Consider the following 23,594-nt stretch of genomic DNA (forward strand, 5'->3'; position numbering starts at 1 on the left):
TGGGGAAGTTTTTAACCTAAGCTGGTAAGAAAAAGCTTAGGGGGTCTTTCATGCAGGTCCCCACATCTGTACCCTAGAGTTCAGAGTGGGGAAGGAACCTTGACGGGGGGCCATTCCAAACCATAAACAAAAAAATGGTTTGGGCTGAATCAAATCTGAAAGTTTTAGTGAATTGAAAAAGTCCATTTTGGATCTGTTCCAGAGTGGAGATTTGAACTTGGGGATGGGAGGGCAGCAGCAGTACCACAACCATCTACTCTTCTTCTGGCCATTTTCAGAATAGCCAAAACTACTCATGTCAAATTCAGAAATAATTTCAGGTCGACAGAAACTGCATTGCTCATTGATAAGCGATTTATCCAATAAGTTTCACTGGCTCTAGTTAGGCTCTAGTAGAGAATACTACACTTTTCCATTGCAAAGCAAGGGCTAGACTATATTTGGACTATGTGCAAAGTAGTAGGATCGAATAAGAGCTCTTCTCCTTACAGCCTTTCTTTACAGGCTACCCAAATCTTGGGTCCAGTCATGCAAGTGTAAGTGGGGCTACTCACCTGCTTACCCTCTCCTCACAGCAGGTAGGTAGGGAGGGGAATAGGTAGCCAATATTCAGAGTAGCTGAAGCAACAAAGGGTGAGGATCGTAATTTGCTATTGGTATAGGCGAGCAGCAAATTGCTATTCCACCGCAACCCAATCAAGCAGGAAGCACAAGAGTAATTATGACCCAGTGGGGTGTCTCTGAATTACGTCTCCTGGTGCTACTCCTGGAGAGGTGCCACTTACATACCACCCATTGACCAAGGCTGTGTCCCAGGTCAGAATCTATCCCAAAACTTTGGCAGTCAAAATGTGTGTAGTTAAAATAGCAGCATATTTTGAATGTTGCCATTTTGTTAGTGAAAAGACCATACAAATTATTTTTAAAAAGCAACAAAACAGATTCTTTTTGCCTCCTGTGTCTTGTATTTTAAAGGAGGAAGGAAGAAATAAGCATTACAATATTGACAGTTACTCAGAATTTCAGCCCAGTTTCAGCTGTGGACAGCCAATTGAGGGCACCCAATACTGTACATGGGGAGGTGGGGGGGTCAAATTGACACACTGGCAACTAACACATATTTGAAGCGTAAATTTTGATCAGCACCCAAATGTGGACGTTATTGCTCTAGCTTACTCTTTCTGTGCAGAAAATTATTGAAATTTGGCAAAGGCAGGAATAATGTATCCACGAGGAAGCGTGGGAGTGATTGAGAAGAGCATAGCTCTCAGGATTTGGTTACACAGTCACCGCCTTGTTGGAGATACACAAATAGGCTTGTGCTAAAGTAGAGGAGATTGGCATAAGAAAAAAACCCTCCTTTTTGAATTAATGAAATTTTCTGCCACTTTTCACTGAATTCCAAGGCCAGTATAGCCCTGGAGTTTTGTCAGCTTCAGTTATGTCAACTTAAACCAAGCTTGTTCTGATGTAATTAATAATTACCTGATTCTAATAGTTGTAGTCAAAACCTTTAAAGTTAAGCACCTTATGCCAGGCTTCCAACTCCATATTTATGTATCTAAATAAGTGGCCTATTTTCAAAAGTGCTGAGCGCACAGCACATCCCACTGAAGTTTTAAAATTATGTCCTGGATTTCCATTTCTCGCATTTTGCATGCTCTTTCTGAACACTGAAAGAACTTACTTTTTCCAGCTATAAACTCTTCTTGTGTTATTACATTTCTCTCACTGTTCCTTAGTAGATTAGTCTCTTTCCCTCTATGTACTTTCTCCCCCATGATATATTTTATTATATTCTTACTCATGCAATCCGGTGGGTCTTTTCTCCCTTTTATCTTATTCCTCTGTCATCTCATTTCTTTAGCTTGGACTATGCCTCCTGCTCATCTCAATACCCTTTTTACTCAACATTTTCCCCATTTAACTTTAGTGAATATGTGTTGCAACTTTTAATAGCATTCTTCCCCTTTATTAACCCAGAACTACATAAGATTATGGCTTCTGCTGCTTAAGTTTTCAGCTGTCTGAGCCTCAGAGACTACAGGAAAGAGTCTCCCCATGTTTCTGGGCACTGCACACTGCTGTGACTGCATAGAGGGGCCATAGAAGTGACACAACTAGCCAAAGGAAATTCCCTGGTACAGGAACAGCATAATGCCTATGCCTAAGCAGCCATGCTCTGCCTGTTGTCACAAGCCCTGACATAAGGTAAGACTAGGAGGGAGCAAATCTGGGATGGAAGGGGTGTAGCATAGGGTGGTTCTTCCTCTGGACTGAATATTCTCTCAACATTTTCTACACTGATTGAAACATCAGTAAAACATTAGTTTCCCTAATGTTTTCCAATTTACCACATCTTCCAGATGCTGCTAGTGCCTCTTATAGCCTCAGACTTCCAAATACATTACCATTTTTGACAAAGCTTTCATCAGGAAGGGATCTCAGGTACATAAGAGAATTTCTGGTCAGAGGAAGAGAGAGAGCCCCACCCCAGAATAGTCAATAGCCTGGTCGTTAGGGTATTTGCCTGAGATGTGGGAGACCTAAATTAGGCAGAGAAGGAACTTGAATGTTGGTCTCCCTACTCCTCGTTGAGTCCCCTAACCACCCAGCTATTTTTGGCAGGGCCTCTCTCAATCTCTCCTATTGGAGCTGTTCCACTTTGTTTAAATAATTACATATTCATAGGAACAGGGACTTGAACTATCTTTTACAGCCCAGGTGAGTGGCCTAACCACTGGGCTAGAGTCAGTCAGTCTCTCTCTCTCTCGCTTTCTCTATAGATATTAAATTGTTTATATAAAATGGAACAGCTCTAACACAAGAGTAGAGAGACCTGTCCCATTAGCCAGGTAGTCAGGGGTCTCATGAGAGTAGGGGGATCAGGTTCAGGTTCCTGTTCTGCCTGATTCAGAGTAAAGACTTGAATCTGGGTCCTCCATTAGGTGAGTGCTCTATACACCATGCCATTGGTTATATATGGGGTCTCATCTGGTTTTCATGAAAAACTTCAAAAAGGTCTCTGTTTCATCACTATGCACAATGGGAAAAGCTTTTTAAATTGCGAGCATTTTTGCAGGATGAGGAAACTCTTTCTCACACAGCTCTAGCCACAAACAAAACCCAAGACTCAAGTTGGCAGCTAAAAGCTACTTATAGAATGGGCTGATTTGAACACCCCAAGTTTGGGAAAGGTTTAAATTAGGATCTGGATTTCAAACCCTCACATTAGAAACAGTTCAGATCTGGAGTTTTGTTTTTGCCCATTATTATAGACATGAGTTTGGTTCAGAGCCATCTCTCCCAGTTACTGGGTGAGCCACCCCTTACATCCCTTTTTGGCCCTCTCAAGTGCACTCCTTTGGAGACAGGCTTTCCTTCTTCCCCCAGTCAGAAACTGGGATGTGGGTGGTCAAACCTAGCAGTTGGAGTCAGGAGTCATGCCTATTGGTTGGAGCAGGAGTTGGTAGCCAGGAATAGGAGCTCAGGATTCGAGGCAGAGTCAGAGGCCTGATAGCAGAACCAAGCATCTAAGTCAAAGTCAGAAGCCAGGAACTGCAGCCAAGGGTCAAAGCCAGGTTACCTGGAGTGAAGCATGGCATGGGCAGGAACAAGGCAGGAGCAGAGCTATTGTAGATGTAGACAAATGCTTTGAGTAGCCATCAAACTGTTGGACTTAAGAGCTGGTCTGCTGACTCTTCTCACCAATCAGGAAGTGTAGCCAGACAGACAGACTACTATGGACTATGCTCCTTAGGTTGCCCAGAGAATGGCTCTGCTGCAGACCCTGACCCTGACACACTCCTCTCTGAATGAACCATCCAGGCCTATCACTCCTAGACTGGATCTCTGGGACACAGCTCCTCTGATTACCAACTATGTAAATCTGACACTATTTGACACCTGTAAGCCCTTTACCTCCAGGGATGTATGACAGCAATTTCAAAACAAAATAGCATTGAATTACCTAAAGGAACAAGCATCTAGGAAAATGGATTAAAGCCACAAAGAAACCAATACACATATTTCCTTTCCTAAACTGAACCTCTCTATACATAACTCAGGTAGGTCCAGCTTATTCCCATTTCTGGGCTGGGAAAGCCAACCCACTTGCTGCAGTTCCTGTGTCAGTCAGTCTACCAGAAGCTCATCTCAACAAACTGCTAATGACTGCCCACTCAGCTCCCTTCTTCCCAGAGCCAACATCTTTAAGATTGAAGATCCCCATTGCTGTTTCTGCCTTGGGAAGAGTAAACCTTGCTAGCCTGGTGGAAGCCACATAGGGGTATTCCCCAACTAATGCTCCCTCCCTGGCTCCTTTAAGGAGCCTTATTTTTGCCATTCTTTCACCTTCAGTTTACTTCACAGATCTTAACTTTTTCCCTGGATTTAACTTCTTGCGGTCAGGAAAGATAAGATCACATAGGTAAACTGAGGTGCACCTGATATTTATAACAAACGATACATATAACTCCCTCATTTGCCCGCCGCACAATCTATAAGCGAATCCTATCCTAGGCAAACCACAATCATTTAGTCCGTCAGGGTACCTCTACACAGCAATAAAAGGTGTGTGGCAGGCCCCGTTCAGCTGACTCTGGCTTGCAGGGCTTGGGCTGCAGGGCTAAAAATTGCAGTGTACATGACCAGGCTTGTACTGGAGCCCGGGCTCTGAGAGCCTACAAAGGGGGAGGGCCTCAGAGCCTGGGCTCTAGCACACGCCCAAACATCTACATTACAATTTTTAGCCCCACAGATGAAGCCTTGTGAGCCTGAGTCAATTGACTTGGGCTCTGAGATTCGGTACTGTGGGGGTTTTATTGCAATATAGACTTGCCCTCAGTGATTCACAGACTTCTATGCTGGGACCAATGAGGGTGGAACAACATCTCACAGAAAATGGAAAGTGGAGTTTATTCTTCAGCGTGGAATAGGTTTTTAGTTGTGTTGCACTATGTCTAGTGCCACAACGCAGGTTTTGGTTTGGTGGAGATAGTCAAGGGTGAAACCACATTAAAATGAAAATATTTCACTCAGCACAATTTTAACAAAAAAACATTTTTTTTACTCCAAAAAGATATCCAAATCCCCAGGGTTGATTCAATGCAGTTTTGACAGATGAATTTCACTTCCATGAATGCTTTAAAATTGCCAGATTTAACCACTTCATAGGGTGTATACAGGCAGATCTCAAGCACTAGACACTTGATAGGTACACTTTTATGCTAAATAGGCCAAAGACGTGAATATATCTGATGTTTGAAGTGTAACCATCATATCTAATTTTTAGTTTATCACTTAAAATTTTCTCCATAAAAATCAGTGGTCAATTTAAGGAACCTCTTAAAATACTTCTTTTCGTGTTAGGTTCATATTTATGTGATAATTATGTAATAGCAATATGACCAATAAACCTATATTCAGTTATTGGAACGTTGTCCAGAGTATTATACAATCTTTCTGTAATATGGCTACTGTTTTATTACATTTTAAACATAAAATGTTCTTTTTAACTGCTTACCTTCCAAACAATATATTATTTATATGGAACTATTACTTTAGTTACGATTTCATAGCCCAATCATCCACCAGTCATAAAATAAATTAGTCAGTGTTCCCCTTTGTTGCTGTATTCCGTATGATCACGTTCTAAAATACCACAAATTTTATTTGTATTTCTTCATATGCAGATTCAAGAGAACAAACCAGGATATACTATTCTCTCCAGTGAGAAGGCTCTATAAGGGCCTGATCCTGCAAAGATGGACATGAGTAACTACTCTTCATGACTTCTAATCCATAAGAGGTATTTGTTTTCTTATTTTTGTAAACAATGAATTGTAAATCAGAAGAACAAAGTAAAGAAAGACAAAGAAGAAAATGAAGGTTCTCCTGCTTATGACAGAATGATGCTAATTACCCAGTTAGAAACAGGTTATTACATTCAAAGGGCTTCTGGATATACTACATGACATCAATATCTTGTACCAGCTCAGCTAGAGGCTTCCAAGATTTAGATGTACTGGTTTTGACAAAGTCCTTTACTACAGCAAGGTGTAAATTATAGGTGTCTGTGTCCAAGTGGAGATGCAACTCCCAAGAGCGTGCAAGTGATGTCTGGACAGCTACCTTCCCTCTGGGGTTTCATTAGGGAAGTGAAGCTTCAAGGTAAATAAACAATCAATCTGTGGTTGGGACACAGGATCTCAGCCAATGGAGGTTGCTTCAGCAATGTACCCATGCAGCTCATATCCTGACTATCCTGTCCCCTTAGCTGTACATTGCTGCCCAGTTTTGATTCTTGTTGGCTTTGTGCAGGCCCTATGCCTGAGCAGGGATTGTGGGCACCTTGTTCCTCTGCAACCCCCTTCCAGGACAGACTTCTCACCACTGAGGTCCCTCCAACTGGAAGTATGCTGGTAGAAGATAGGGTTACCAAGAGCTGAATCTACCACATTATCTGTATCTTCTGCCAAACTGCAGCAACAGTATCTCATATTATTATTATTCAGGAGCTGAATTACAAAACAAAAACTATGCTGTCAAGTGCAGGGAGGTGAAGTTTGGGTGAAGCAACCGGCAGTGGTCTTGTGAAATCAAGTCCAGACAAGGTGGGAGCACAAGTGGAGATGCCACTGAAAGGTCCAGAAGTATGTTCAACAAGCGCTGGCGTGGCCAAGCCAGAGCCATCAGGATAACCCTCACCTTGTCCCGCTTGATCTTTAGGAGGACGTTGAGAACCAAGGGGAGTTATGGGGAGGCGTACAGTAGGTGGTCTGCCCATGAGAGCAGGAAGGCATCAGCGAGGTAGTCCCTGCTGAGCATGTGCAGTGAACAGAATTGATGGCATTTCCTGTTCTGTCTGGTGGCGAACAAAGGCCCCCCCTGCTCCTGGAAGATAACATTTGTGACCTCCGGGTGAAGTGACCACATGTGGTGAGAGGATAAGGACCTGCTGAGGTGACCCAACAGTATGGTCTGGGCTTCCGGGAGATGTGATGCCCCAAGTTGAGTGGCATGTTTCACGCAGGAGCCCCACAGCTGAGGCCTCTTGGCACAAGGATGAAGATCGAGCTCCTCCCTGCTTGTTGATATGAAACACTGAGGCTGTATTGTCCGTCACTTTGTACCACTTTGGGGAAGGAACGTATTGTTCAACACTGGTGCCACTTTGGGGAAGGAACACCTGGCAAGCCAAGTGAACTGCCCTAAGATCCCTGACATTTATATGCAGGGAGAGTTCTTCCTGGGACCAGTGGCCCTGAGTCCTGAAACTGTAAATATGGGCTCCCCACCCCAGGTCTGATGCATCCAAAACCAACATTACCAATGGATACAGGGCAGCAAAGGGTATCCCTTTCATTACGGAGCCCGGATCTCTCCACCAAATCAGCAAAACTAGAACAGGTGTCAGAATCTTGAGTCCAAGTGGCATCTTCCCAGGGAGTAGACTGACACCAGTTACATCTGTAGGGGTCTGAGTTGTAGCCATGCATACTGCACCACATAGGTACATGCTGCCATATGAACCAACGGTTTGAGGCAAACCTGGACGGTTGTAAGAGGGTGGGTTGTGACCTAGGAGATCAGGTCCAACATAGTTCGGAATCTGGTCTCCAGTAAATATGGCTTGGCCTGGGTGGGGTTGAGCACTGCCCCGATGAACTCTATTCTCTGAACTGGGACAAAAGTTGACATTTTCTTGTTTATTAACAGGCCCGGCACCTGAAAGGTGGCCCGTACAATGCCAATGCTGTGCTGGACTTGAAGCTGCTAGTAGTCTTTGATCAGACAGTTGTCAAGGTATGGGAAGACTTGTATGCCTTGACATCTGAGGAAGGGTGCAACCACTGCCATACACTTCATGAAAACCCGTGGGGTTGCTGATAGGCCAAAGGGAAACACAGTGAAATGGTAGTGGCACTGACCCACCACAAAACTGAGGAATCTCCTGTGTCCATGGAAGATGGAGATGTGGAAATAAGGATCCTTCAAATCAAGAGTGGCTCCTGATGGAGGCCAGTGAGACCATGTGGATTCTCAGTTATTGTAGATATTTTTTGAGGCTACGCAGGTCCTTGATGGGCCATAGACCACTCCTTGACCTTTGGGATTAGGAAATATTGGTAGTAAAACCTCTTCCCACTCAAACCTTGAGGAACCTCCTCTATGGCCCCCCACACATGGGAGGGCTTGCACTTCCTGGATGAGAAGCTCCTCTTGAGAAGGGTCCCTGAAAAGGGGGAAAAGGGGATTGGGAGGGAGGGGTGGACAAAAACTGGAGGGTGGGGCCGACTATTACAGTGCTGAGCATCCAACGTTCCGATGTTTTGTAAGACCACACTGGGCAGAAGGGTGACAGGCAGTCCAAAATCAAAAGGGGGATGGATCCAGAGTCCAGACTGGTATGCTGTCTTCAGGCATACCTTCAAAATGCCTGCCTGGCCCCAGGGTTAATTCATAAGCCCGACTGGGAAGCCGAGGCTGACAATGTTTATAGCCCTTTCCCTTTCTTTTGTAGGGCTCCTGCCTGGGGGGCACTGGGAATCTGGGAGACTGCTGAGGCCTAAAATGCTTCCTGGAGGCTGGGCGTATGTTAACGCCCAGGGTGTGACATCTGACCCTCGAATCTTTGAGGCTGTGCAGCTTGGAGTCCATTTGTTCGGAGAACAGGGAGGTACCCTAGAAGGGGAGGTCCTGGACAGACTGCTTCACTTCGTGAAAGAGGCCCAATGACTGGAGCCATGAACAGCGCCTCATGGTCACCCCTGAGGCCATCATTCTGGCTGCTGAGACAGCCACATTCAGAGCTGCCTGGAGGGAGATTCTGGCCACCGCCAGGATGGTCATGAACTCCTGCCTTGACTCCTGTGGCAGCGAGTCCTTAAATTTGGCTATTGAAATCATACGTCCTCAGCAGAGCCTGCTGGTTAGAGATACGTATCTGGAGGCTGCCCATCGAATAAACTTTTCATCCAAACAGGTCCAATCTCTTAGCCTCTTTATTTTTGGGGGTAGTATTTGACTGCCCCATCTGTCCCACTCATTTGCAGCTTACACCACCAGGGACTGGTGGGGGGAGGGGGAATGTGAGTACAGGCACTCAAATCCACTGGCCGGTACACAGTACTACTTCTACACCTTTTTGAGGTGGGGGTCAGAGACAAAGGGGTGTGCCCCAGTGCCCTGATAGGTCCCAATACTGCCACATTAACTGGCAGGGCCAATCTGGAGAGAGCCGCTGCAGCCAGGATGTCAATTAGGCTGTGCGCAGACTCCTTCAGCTCTCCAGTTTCCAGCCCCAAGTTTGCGTTGACTCGTTTCAGGAGCTCTTGATGGGCCCTGAAGTCATCCAATGGGTTACTGAGGCCTGCGACCACCTCATCCAGGGATAATGAGGAAGAGGACAGTACCGGAGGAGGGACTGCCTCCTCTTCCTGGACCACTTCTGGGACCTCAGTAATGAGGTTAGTACTGGAGTTAGGGTCTGGTGCCGGGTGGGACAAAGCAGTGGCTCGCCTCTCAGACACCACCAAGTCTCAGCTATGGAAAGGGGGTGTCAGTACCAGGGGAAATCCCCACAGGTTCAAATACTGCCACTCTGTTGGCCTGTGGCCCGGTGGCCAAGCACCGGCTGGGGAGCTCTTACCGAAAGTCCAAAGCTTAGGTCAGGTACTAGTACTTCTTCAGCAGGGCAAATGATTCTGGCTCAGACTCTAAGAAGGATGCCTCCCTCAGAGACCATGGCAATGAAGTACCTGCTTCCACCTCCAGGCAATGCTGGGGAACTGGTGACTGACAACAGGTCAGAGACTGCTGTAATGGGACCATGGAGAGGTTTCCTCTGGATGGTGCTGTGATGGAGTTCACCACCCCTTGATCCCTTCTATACCTGGTAGCCTTGGCAAACAGAGGGTCTTGGGGGTGGGGGTGGGATCAGAAGGGTCATCATGTCCTTTGCCTGAACATCATGCCCTCAAAAGCCTCTGGAGTTGAAGGAGCTCACTCCCAGAAATCGGAGGTGGGTCCTGGACCACACACAGTGCTCTAGGTGGAGTTGCCAGACCAACAGTGGCTCTGGGGAGGACAAGTGGCCCAGCCACTCCCCACTTGTCCCTCTTCTACACTGGACAGCGCCCTCGCTTGGCATGCTGTTTCTTATGCTTCTTCCTCGGCACTAGGGATGAAGAATAGTGCTGAGAGGAGCATGGTATTGGTGGACTGTTTCACACAGAAACCCAAGTGCTTGGCACTGATTCAGAGCAGCTCAGCTCTGAGGCTGGTCTGAGAGCTGCCTCCATGAGCAAGGCCTTCAGATGCATTTCTGTATCTTTTTGATTGCGTGGTCTGAAGCCCCTGAAGATTTGACACTTCTCTTTAAAGTGAGTTTCCTGGAGACACTGTAGACAGCTAGAATGCAGGTCAGTCACAGGTATGGGCTTGCCACAGTAGGCACGCTGTTTGAAGCCCGGGGACCAGGGCATGTCCAACCCCTGGTTGAAAGTCCCTCAATGACAGGGACCGCTATTCACACTATATACACTAACTAAGAACTATGTACACTAACTACAATAACTATACAACATACTACAGAGTCCAAACCACTGGGAAAGAAGCCTTCAAAGAGCAAGAAGGATTGGTCCAAGCAACTGTTATAGGCTGTCATAAATATAAAGGGAAGGGTAAACACCTTTAAAATCCCTCCTGGCCAGAGGAAAAATCCTTTCCCCTGTAAAGGGTTAAGAAGCTAGGATAACCTCGCTGGCACCTGACCACAATGACCAATGAGGAGACAAGATAATTTCAAAGCTGGGGGGAGGGAAAAACAAAGGGTCTGTCTATCTGTGTGATGCTTTTGCCAGGGACAGAACAGGAATGGAGTATTAGAACTTAGTAAGTAATCTAGCTAGGTATGCGTTAGATTATGATTTCTTTAAATGGCTGACAAATTAGACTGTGATGAATAGAATGAATATTCTTGTCTTTGTGTCTTTCTTGTAACTTAAGGTTTTGCCTAGAGTGATTCTCTATGTTTTGAATCTAATTACCCTGTAAGGTATTTACCATCCCGATTTTACAGAGGTGATTCTTTTTACCTTTTCTTATATTAAAATTCTTCTTGTAAGAAACTGAATGCTTTTTTTCATTGTTCTTAAGATCCAAGGGTTTGGGTCTGTGGTCACCTATGCAAATTGATGAGGATTTTTATCAAGTCTTCCCCAGGCTGGGGAGTGCAAGGTTTTGGTGAGGATTTTTGGGGGAACGTTCCCAAACAACGTTTTCCCAGTAAACCCAGTCAAACATTTGGTGGTGGCAGTGGAAGTCCAAGGGCAAAGGGTAAAATAGTTTGTACCTTGGGGAAGTTTTAACCTAAGCTGGTAAAAGTAAATTTAGGAGGTTTTCATGCAGGTCCCCACATCTGCACCCTAGAATTCAGAGTGGGGAAGGAACCTTGACACAGGCAATAGGAAGGAACTGAGAGGGTGCAGAGCCAGAGGCACACCTCAGACCGGCGTATGCACATGCAGCTCCAGAGGGCACTAGAACCGGTCCTATGGATACCGCTAAGGGAAAAATCTCCAGCAACTGTGCATGTGGCACAAACACACACTTAGTTTGGAATGAACATGAGCAAGCACTTGAAGAAGAAACTTGGATTTTTTTAACAGTCAAAACATTACAGACATGCTGGAATCATAGATGATATGATTTTTGACAATAATTTTCCCTGGCAACAAGCATGACAGTTAGGATTTTGGCACTGATTATTTTTAAATAAAATTACATTTGAAAGAAAGGGGAAAAAAGACAATTAAAAAAAGAGAATTTCATTGGCTTTTCAAAGTCATAAGAAAAAGCACCATTTATGCTTTAGCTTTGCAAGCCTTGACAGTGTTCTCATAAATGATGTACTTGCTGGATTTTGCAGGCAGGTGCATTTTCACATGTGTGAGAATGCATGATTTTAAACAAGAATTTGAAAACTGATACAAATAAAAACAACTCATTAGGGACCAAATAAATGGGCTTTGTGCACAAGCCATTCCTGCAAAAGCCAGAATTTTTACACATTTTTACACTTTTTACACAAGATGCAGAGCACAAGCACCACTCCTTCATGGTCACTACTCTAGTCCATTGGCTGCATTGGCACTCCATTTCCAAGGGATTTTTGTAATCACTTGATTTGTACAGTCATGGACCCAGTGGCCACACCCCTGCCTACCTCAAGACCCTCTCCTCTTTATCTGGAGAAAGAAAATATAAAACTGCCAAAAGGAAAGAACTATTTGATTTGTAGGCCTATATTTTCAAAACTTACTAGTGATTTTGGTTGTCTCAACCCTTGCGTGCCCAACTCCAGATACTTTAAAGGGGGGCCTGATTTTCAGAGGCTGAGTGCTTTGCATTTTCTGAAAACCAGGCCACTCCAACCCCTCTATTTGAGTACCCAAAAATTAAAGAACCTAATATTACTAGTTACTTTTGAAAAGTTAGGTTAATCTTGTTGTCCGATCTTTAGATTATGTATTAATTATATTGATTACTTAAGAATCCTTATTTATGACTTTGAGGGTTGACAGGTTCTTGCCCCAAGATCAGGCCCAGTATTATTATATAGTTGGGAACCCCGATGTGCAGAGTTGCAACACTCACTCTATAGAAACTCTTTTATATTTACAAATATAGTTTATTAAAACATTTAGCACAGTCACAAACACCACAACTCAGTAAGGTAGACAGAGATACTACAGAATGTACATTTGCACATCCATATACTAACACCATCCCTTGTAGAACTACCTGATGTGTTAGCCATTGTCTTTCTCATCACCATCACCTTCCCCATCATCACCAGTCACCATCATTCTGGCTCTTCCCAAGGAGTACATCTCTTTCTCCTCCTGCCCCTAGGCTGGGATGCCACTTTTATAATATGTTATGCTGACACTGCTATGCTCAATGCATATTCAGCAGGGGATTTTCCCCCTTTTCCTTATTTGTATTTCCTCATCTTACTAATGTTGGAGTGGCTTTTTCCTATACGTTAGTATATCAATGATCTTAAGTTATTATCATATATGGCAATTCGTTACCATGGCCCTTTTGTGATTAGGTATCATATTTGTTATTTCTGTCCTAACTGTTATTTTAGTTCTTTCCAAGTTCCAAGTTGTGGTGTACCTGTTAAGTTTAAAAGGTTATGAACTTATGAAATCCCCTATGTCAACCTGCTTTAATGCATCCTCTATATTAAAGGTCACAATCATATATGGATCTTATGCTTTAGCTCATCACCATCTATCTAGCTGAAAGGTCCCCAACGTATGTACGCTAACCTTGCCTTAGGTCAACATACAAGATGTGGCCTGCAGGTCTCTTGTGTTACAGCCAAAATATACTCTAATATAACCTATTATAATTAAACAAATAATCAAGCCCATAAGAAAACAAGAAACTTATAAGAAAAGATCTATATAGGCAAACAAGCAGGTTAACCTTAGATGTATCTCATGTACCTGTTATGTACATCAGCTGATTGCCAGTACACTTCTGTGATTGACTCATGTACCTGTGGTCAGAACTTCACCTTAAACTCTATTTTCAGCTCCCCAAATACTTGGGGTTTTCCACTGGACCGTTTATCTGTGCAAAGTTTATCTGTTCAAAGTGCATTGCCCTCAAGCTTTATGCTAACTTGCTGAAGCTAATGTTTTACTGGATACAGCCCTGTAGGTTTCTTGCATTACTGGTGAACATAATGCAAAGCAATAAATATAATAAAGGCAAGTTAGCGCACTGAGCTACAGTAGCAGGGGATATAACAAAGGCAAACTAGCCCACTGGGCTACAATCTCTAGCTTTTAATTTTATTTTGTAACATATGTAAAGAAGGTTTCAGAGTAGCAGCCGTGTTAGTCTGTATTTGCAAAAAAAAAAGGAGTACTTGTGGCACCTTAGAGACTAACAAATTTATTTGAGTATAAGCTTTCGTGAGCTACAGCTCACTTCGTCGGACGTAAAGAAGACATTCTAATGAATTAGAGAATGACACATCTAGCTTTACTTCCTAATTACAGGAGTACATGAAAAGAGATACAAATAAAATATCCTAATTCCTCTTTAGCCATGTCTTTATCTACTTGTTTTTAATCCTCTGCAGATCAGCCACGACTAATGATTTGGTTCTGAGACAAATAGTTTTACTGAATAATTTTTAGCCACACAGAAAAATCATTGATTTTTTTCCCAAGTTTTACATCATTGACATTGGATAGAAAAGGAAAAAGCAGCAGCTCACCTATAGCATGCATCTGAGATTATATTGCTTTGAGAACCCCAATTTGGGCATTTCCATCTTTTTAATGTTTAAAGCCCCAGTGCTGCATACCAACAAGTAACTTTATCCATGTGAATAGTCCCTTTGAGTATAGTTACTCATGTGCATAGTGTTTACAGGATTGGGTCTCAAGGTCCCAAACAATTCTATTCAGCACATTTACCAAGTAATAGAAAACAATGTTCTTATCTTTTATATATAAAATTATTCCACTCTGAATAAAATTAAAATTATTTTTGCATCTATTTGACTATATTTTTAGGACCAAGTCCTGTAAAATAGTAAATACAGACAGATTCTTATATCTGCTCCAGGCTCCACACAACCACAGGCATCTACCCACCATGGATCGGTTTTCCAGGAACATGGCTTTAAACTGTGGGTCAAGTAACAAGTCCTTGATCAGGAAGCTTGATTATACATTTCACATTATCCTGCATGTTAGACACATTAAGGGAGAAACAGTTCGCAAATAACTAACACTGACTTGTGGCTTCCAACAGTCCAGGTAGTAGAGTTCCCAAATATTTCAAGTTATTGTTTCTTATCCTATTAGCATCTGATCCTACTCCTACTGAACTCCTCTTTGGGAAGCCTCCCATTGATTTAAAGAGGGAAGAAAATAACCCACTAGTTTCCATTGTCATGAAATCTTATATGAGGCCAAGATCACATAAATCCAGATCTTAGAGCTATGCAGGTAGTAAACAAAGAAAGCATATGTTGTTACTGAATTTAGCCACTGATGCATTTTACTGAGTTACTGTGCATAACTATGTTATTAAATCAGGTAGAAAAATGTAGTGCAGTATGAAGTCACTTATCACATATATTCAGTCCAGCTGCAGATCCATAGATCCTACCTCCACAAGCCTCCTGGTGTGTTCTTGAAATATAGCAGCATATTCCTTTATTTCCTTTTCTCTTCCATTTTTAGCAGCCTCAATGAGAACTAGAAGTGGAATAGTGGTATCCAAGAAGGAGTCTGAGATATGATCTATAATAGCTTTCCGAAGCTGAAAAATAAAGCATCATCTTCCTCTCAGCAGATTGTATTATATTCTGTATTACAGACCACTGTTACATACATACAGACCAGTAATTATAAAAACTATCATAATTGAATAAGATCAATATACAGTAATTGCAATCTGAACTATAAATTATCAGTACTTCTATGAATTTCTTTGTATCCTATAAAAAGGGCAGTATATAAATGAAAATTATTGAAGCTACAATTTATCTATTCCAAAGATATCTGTATTTAATTTTAGGGATAATTTTATTATGAAATATATTATTTAACACACACACACACACACACACACACAATTATGGTCCCACTTCAGCAAGCATTTACACAGGTGCATGAGTCCCATTGAAGTCAATGGAAGCTAAACATGTACTAAAATGTTGTGCTGAATAGGGATGGACTGCTAAATTGGGTCCAATAAAATAAATAATTTATCACTAAAATAAATCTATCCTTGTCTCCTTTGCATTTTCTCTTAAAGATCCGGCTTCAAGAAAGGAGGATATTTTATTTCTGGAAGAGCATATAAGTATAATGATGTTTATTCTCATTTATACCCCATATCTTCTACAGCATATATATTTTCATAACTGTAAAATTTCCCAGATGTTTCCTACCTTGTTTCAGTCAAAGAATATATTTTGATTAGCTGAATTGTATGTGGCATGGTAATTATACCAGTGAGATCACTGATAAGAACATCTGATAATAGATTAATACACCAAGGAGAATAATAAACAAGACTGATGTCCAATTTTCTCCATTTGCATGAATTGTTCTTGAATTTCCATCTTAAATTATTAAACAAGTGTAGCATTCCAGTACAAATTAGATTTCATATAATCTTATAACTGACATTTGGGAAATTACTCAGAGGATATTTTCTAGGTTCTAAATCTAAATGAGTTCATTGTAATCATACATTCTAGGAAGTACACAAATCAAAGCATTACATGGAATATAATTAACATTATCAATTGTATTAAGTTCCCCAATACAAAATATGTACTTATTTGTTCTAGCCCCTGTTTATCAGTACATATAAAAATGCTGAAACTAATCTAGAAGACATTGATTGCAACAGAAAATAAAAGCATCTTAAAAGTAATATTGAAGTGAAAAGGCACTAATAGGTTTGCAAAGGAAAATATTTTTATATAGCATTTTAGTTCCAATGTCCCTCTGTGAAAAAGCTCAGTGCAGGTAAGCACTCCTACTGTTAGGCAGATATGAAAAAACAAAGCCTTTCTGATGTTACTCTCCCTTTATATGGGGAAGCATATATACCCATAAAGCTAGCAACAGAGAAAATGTGTGCTTGCAAGGCAAGCTTTGGATACAGATTCTACTACTTAGACAAGTATTTTCCAATCTAAAGTCCTCATCAGATACCTAAAGTCAAAGAAAAGCATCCAATTGACTTCAATAGGCATTGAATCAGACTCTGACATTCCTGAAAAACAAAGTTCAAGCCATTTTTGGAACTTTTTGCAAATCTATTTTAAACTAGCTTATCACATAATATACATTATAAGATCCCAGATCAATGGGATGCTGCACAGACATAATGTCTATACTGCACACTAAGCTCTGGTTCTCATTCAGGTTTTAACCCAAGCCTCTCTTCCTTCCACACACAAAACAGTCTGATCCGGGTCAGGAAGCACTCATGACTCCTAGGACCCAGCTATGGGGAGAGGATCAGACCCCAAACCCTGCTGTGACTTGGGTCTAAGCCCTGTGTCATAAATATAAAGGGAAGGGTAACCACCTTTCTGTATACAGTGCTATAAAATCCCTTCTGGCCAGAGGCAAAATCCTTTCACCAGTAAAGGGTTAAGAAGCTAAGGTAACCCTGCTGGCACCTCACCCAAAATGGCCAATGAGGGGACAAAATTCTTTCAAATCTGGAGGTGGGGAGGAACAAAGGGTTTAGTCTGTCTGTGTGTGATGCTTTTGCCAGGAACAGATCAGGAATGCAAGCCTTACAACTCCTGTAAAGTTAGTAAGTAATCTAGCTAGAAAGTGCATTAGATTTCCTTTTGTTTAATGACTTGTAAAATAAGCTGTTCTGGAGGGAATGTATATTCCTGTTTTTGTGTCTTTTTGTAACTTAAGGTTTTGCCTAGAGGGATTCTCTATGTTTTGAATCTGACTACTCTGTAAGGCATTTACCATCCTGCTTTTACAGAGGTGATTCTTTTACCTTTTCTTTAATTAAAATTCTTCTTTTAAGAACCTGATTGCTTTTTCATTGTTCTTAAGATCCAAGGGTTTGGATCTGTGTTCACCTATGCAAATTGGTGAGGATATTATTATCAAGCCTTCCCCAGGAAAGGTGGTGTAGGGCTTGAGGGAAGACATCTCCAAGTGCCTGTTCTTTGTTTAAAACATTGGTGGTGGCAGTATACTGTTCAAGACAAGGCAAAGTTTGTACCTTTGGGAAGTTTTTAACCTAAGCTGGTAAGTATAAGCTTAGGGTGTCTTTCATGCAGCTCCCCACATCTGTACCCTAGAGTTCAGAGTGCGGAAGGAACCTTGACACCCTGTCATTCTGCAGTTTGAATGCAGATCAAGCCACAGACCTCAGTCAGAAGGGCTGCCTAGTGCAGCATGGACACGTTAGCATGGCTGTGAATCCTGGGTCAAGGAATTGTACACACAGGTTTACAATGCAGTGGAGCTGCTCAAGCATGTGCTTGGAAACACTGAGTCTGCAAGCCCAAGTTCCACAGACCCTTGGTGTAGGATACATCTACTCTGCATACTTCTTTTGGTGGCATGTAACGTACATACTCAGGTTACCCCCCAGTATGTGTATAAATAGCAGTGTAGCTGGCATGACACAGCTTAGGCGAGTAAAAACATGCCCAAAGGATTTGGGTATGTACCTGAGTACTCACCTACATGGCTCTCTTCTTGCCCAAGCTGTGCCTCCCCATCTCCACTGCTCTTTTTAGCCATACAGGTTTCAGAGTAGCAGCCATGTTAGTCTGTATTCGCAAAAAGAAAAGGAGTACTTGTGGCACCTTAGAGACTAACAAATTTATTTGAGCATAAGCTTTCGTGAGCTACAGCTCACTTCATCGGTTGCTGAAAGCTTACGCTCTAATAAATTTGTTAGTCTCTAAGGTGCCACAAGTACTCCTTTTCTTTTAGCCATACAGTGTCCCACTGCCTTAGGATGACCAGATAGCAAGTGTGAAAAATCAGGATGGGGATGGGAGGTAATAAGCCCCTATATAAGACAAAGTCCTGAATATCAGGACTGTCCCTATAAAATCAAGATATCTGGTCACCCTACACTGTCTCCCCACTGCCAGAGCCTTCTTCTGCTATTTGAAAAGAGTCCGGAAACAGGAAAGGTTTCTGGTGGCTTTCCCCAGAAAGAATCTGGTAGCAGGGAGCTTCTGAAAACTTTCCTTACTGCTTCCCCCCATCAGAGCCTTTCACTGACACATACCACAGCGTGGATGCAGCCTGCTTTTCACTTCAACGTGTAGCTACACACACACACATACACTACATGCCACCACAATCAGTGTGTAGTATAGAAGTAGCCTTGATGTGCAGTGTCAATATACACATAGGGGTCCAGCTTAGCAGATCCCAATGCGGTATTAGAGTCTCCATTTGTACATTCAGCACTGACCTACATTGGTTTATATTCTAGTTTAACAACTCAGAAAGGGAGAATAAGAGTTTCAACAACAAGAGCAAAATACATGTAGACCCCCTATCCTGCAAAAACACATGCTTGACTTTAGTCATGTGGCTAGTGCCACTGAAGTCAGTGGATCTACTCATCTCTTTAAAATTAAATATGTCTGTATGTCTTTGTAGGATTAGGGTCTAAGATATTGCTATTCCAATTAAATACACACCAATCTACTTCATTATTTTCTTTATGAAGGGAGAGGTCCTGAACTTACCAAATTTCATTACAATACTAACATAAAAAAGCCACAGCAGCACCGTACACATGGATGCTGTTTCATTTTCTCTGACAGATTTGTTTTGGCTCAGGTAACAGCCAAATCAGGAAATGCCATCTAAAAATGTGTGTATTACTTAAATTTTCACTCATTTTACTGCATTTCACTTGCATTGAACTAATGCATTCACAGGACAGCCTGATTCTGCACCTATTCAAGCCAAAGGCAAATCTCCCACTGACTTCAGCAGGAGCAGGCCCTTTAGAGCAGGCCCTTTGGAGCTTGTCAGATAATATTTTAATAGGTGCACAGTTCGTTCTATCATGTAATGGTGTACACCACAAATGCCAAATTGCATACTAAGGCCCCAGTCCTGCATAACACAGATAGCTGTATCTGTACAGAGTTTCACCAAAGTTCCATTTTAGGAACAGGTACTATAATAAACCCGTCAATGCATAACATATCTGTAGCATCCAGAAAGTTAAAGCCAGCTTTCTAGTCAACACTTTATTTTATCTCCTGTTGCATAACTCTTCTCTTTAGCTGTTTATTGATTGATTGGCTTAATTAATCTTTCATATATGGAGATTTTAGTTCTTGCTTTATTTTGGTTCTGAGGAACTCTCTATCCTGACATTCAGCAAAATGAAACAGTTACTTTTAAGAGAACAGAGCCACAGCCATGCCTTTTGTTGTGGTGTATAAAGCTATGAAATATTGTTGCTGTGTTTTACTTTTGCTGAGTTATATATGGTGCTTGGTTTTTAGAAACATAATTCTTATAGCAATGCAGAAAGAAAGGGAACAAAATAATGGAAAAACAAGGAAAGGGATAAAAAGGTGAAGAGAAGGGAAGGGGAAAAGACCTAGAGGCAAAGTCCAGAAAATTATTTTGTGGTGTCTAAAGCATTATCAATTTCTCTTCAACATAATCATATCAACCAATTTTTTCTATTCCTTAAGGGGTCCGGTTTTAACTCTTACCACCTATGAGGCAGAACCCCATTAACTACATTATAATATTGGCAGAAAGGCAAGCAGACAGACAAAGAAGAGCAGGCACAATCATGGTGGTGATTGTTACTGGGACAGTAAATGTATCATATTATAGAGTGAAAAGGAAAGATGTGGCAGACACTATAAGCAGGAGGCAGGGGGTGGCTTTTGGCAAACTTTTTTATTGCTGTTGTTTACAGTGTAAGGTTTTCCCCTTATGAAGTATTTGGTGACTGAAGTGTCATAGGAGGCAAAAATGAAGTATAGTTTATAAAATCTGTGGGTATACTGTCCTCAGAAGGTAAAGAAGGAATCTCAGCATGTGTGTGTGATGCTGTTAGAACCAATGTTGTGATAAGTGTGGAAAACTGCTTTCTCACATGCAATGTTGGCAAAAGACCTGAAATAAACAGAGTAATTATTAACGAGGGAATCTCTTTTCCCTGTTTCAAAAGAACATTGGCAATGAAATCTGCACTGTGTGCAGAAAAGCTATCAGTAGATAAGAGAAGGGGACAGACATGGGAACATCTGCCCTAAGATCCCTTCCAGAAAATAACTAAACAATAACCGTAGGCAAAACATCTGGGCAAAGCACAACAGATCATCCACAAGTACAATGGAAAAGAGCTGGGATGGGAGTATTAACACTGGCAATATTTCAAGATACATAGCAGGAGACATTGGAATCAATGTGCCATCATCCCTTCCTTAAAATGTATACAGCTCTGCTAGTGAGGGAAGCACTGATCTAGGGTACACTGCACACAAATAACTAAATGATAAAAGTGCCATGAACATCTATGGCACCATACACATTTGCAAATAATAATAAATAAAAGCCACAGGAAATATTTTAAAATATTGTAACATGTTTAGAAATTCCTGGAATATACAATTCCAAAATGAGAGATATCCACTTTTGAATCAGTCCTTCCCTATCTTGTTTTTTCACTGAAATTGGGTTTGTGGGATGGCTCATGATGTCCTACCAGCTAGCTGGTGACTGGACCAATATGTCTATGATGGAGATGTGCGCTGTGTCCTACATCACCTATCACTCATTAAAGCTAGTTTCAAACATAACTTCACTGTGTCACCTTCATAAATTTTTTTGTGAAGTTGAAGCACCAAAGTGATGGAAGCTGTAGAACACTAGAATATTTCATTACTCATGGGACAGAGTACACTATGGCCCTGATCTTGCCAGTTGAGTCATGTGGACTGAAAACCAGCTACTGGAGAAGTCCTAATTCAATATTTCATTTGGTCTTGTAGTCCCTGAAACACCTTATGAAAACTACAGAAACAAACCAGAAAGTAATTATTTTTATCCACTTCATAGGAGCATTGTGAGCCATAATTAATGTTTGTCAAGTGCTATAATTGAAAAGAATTATTAAAGCCACATATTGGCAGAAGTAGGAATAAAATTCAGGATTTCATGCCTTCCAGCTCAAGCCTTATTCCTCCACACAGTGTAGTCACAAGGTAGACAGCACCATTAACCTCCTCCCCAAGCAGTTCTTATGCAACTCATAAGTATTAATATTCAAGCAAAAATGGCTTTTCAAGATTCGTTTTGGGGGCTAAATTCAGATAGACAAGAATAATGTATGTGAAATTTCATCAATCCTGTATAAAATTTCATAAAATCCCTCCAAATTTCCAAATGCCATAAGAAGCAAATTTCTGTAAAAATTATACATTTATATGCATATATATATATATATATATATATATATATATGCACCCAGACCCACTTCTGGGGCCTTATTCATAGTATTGGACCTTTGGGGGGGTTACATATTTGTAACAACATTATAAATGCTCTGGATGAGAATTCCTCTCTCTTTTTAAAATTATAATGATATCAAAAGCAGGAAAAATTGTATTTAGATAAATCTGCTTTCCCATCATTTTGTCCCTTTTTCAAAAAAAAAGACAGTTCTTTACCTGTCTGCGAAGGTGTCTTGTCTTCTTGCACATATTATCTATTGCAATATTCAGGGCATTACTCTTCTCTTTCTTGTCAGCCTGAAACAAACATTATAGAAAACAAAACTGTTACGTATACAGTGACTATTTAACATCTTTTAACAATTTCTCTCTCTCTGTGTCCCCAATCCAGCAATGCACCTAAGCACTTCGATAACTAACTATGTGCTTAAATCTGATTAAGGTCAATGGGACTTAAACATGTGCTTAAGTGTTTTGCTGAATAGAGATGGGTTTGCATGTGTGCAAACTACCAGCTTACATTTTCAAGCATCAACGGCTGGTGTCAAATAGCATTCAATATGATGAATACACACTTTGCTTATATTAAGTGGAAAAAAGATTATATAGATATCATATTTTTTATACTTTGAACTGTTGTACTATTGCTTTTTCAATGTTGCGATACATTCCACATGACATTAGAAGCACAGCACCGAATGTCCACTTCATTATCACCACACCTATGTAAACATTTTGTTCTCTCATAGCAAGCAGTTTAAAAGGGCCAGACACACATGATACAGTTTGATAGCTTTTAAGTTGCTTTAATCTACACTATTTTAAATAATTCTATAAAACTGCACTGGTGAGTTGTTAAACGTAAAAGATGTGCAGTGCAAATTCAATTTATGTAATCTGTGCAAATTAGAAACGCCTTTCATCTGACAGCACATAATGAAAAAATCATCGGCGCATAGAAGAAAAGCCTTGAGATACTTTAGAGGGTACTGTGTGTGTCAGCTTCATATTTTTAGTATAGCAGTATTCTCATTTTTGTTCTTCAAACTATTGCTGCTAGTGCAAAGTGGTTGGATTATTATTAACATTTGAAATTAGTAGTTGATATTTTTACTGTCTTAGCCAACAGTTACTCTATATAATTTTACTCCTAGTTTATTTTGTCTAACAATTATGTCATATTATATATTTAAGACAACACATACAGTATGCAAGGTTACAAGTAGTTTTATGAAATTTATTTCTCTAAAGGAATTTGACATAGTTTACCAATCAAAGCTGTATTACTCTAGTCCAAAAGAAAGACACACATGTATTTTCCCTACTCAGTTACTTAAAGTGAGCTGTAGCTCACGAAAGCTTATGCTCTAATAAATTTGTTAGTCTCTAAGGTGCCACAAGTACTCCTTTTCTTTTTGCGGATACAGACTAACATGGCTGCTACTCTGAAACCTTAAAACATCATGAATACAGGCTTCCTACAATATGTGAAATATTTCAAGATACAGGGACAGACTCTGATTGATGTCAGTGGAGCTACACC

General features: G+C 41.2%; 1 protein-coding gene across 5 annotated transcripts in view; it reads right to left on the bottom strand.

Annotated features, from left to right (window-relative positions):
• The window catches only part of CTNNA3 (catenin alpha 3), an 889,777-nt gene that overhangs the window by 375,748 nt on the left and 490,435 nt on the right, over positions 1 to 23,594 (bottom strand). For all 5 annotated transcript variants that reach the window (XM_043518063.1, XM_038411313.2, XM_043518062.1 and 2 more), the window contains 2 exons: positions 22,268 to 22,348; positions 15,208 to 15,360 (listed from right to left, as the gene is read on the bottom strand). In XM_043518063.1, the coding sequence (XP_043373998.1) occupies positions 15,208 to 15,360; positions 22,268 to 22,348 (234 nt within the window). The remainder of the gene's footprint in view (positions 1 to 15,207; positions 15,361 to 22,267; positions 22,349 to 23,594) is intronic.

This window comes from Dermochelys coriacea, chromosome 7 (assembly GCF_009764565.3).
Source record: "Dermochelys coriacea isolate rDerCor1 chromosome 7, rDerCor1.pri.v4, whole genome shotgun sequence".
NCBI lineage: Eukaryota > Metazoa > Chordata > Testudines > Dermochelyidae > Dermochelys > Dermochelys coriacea.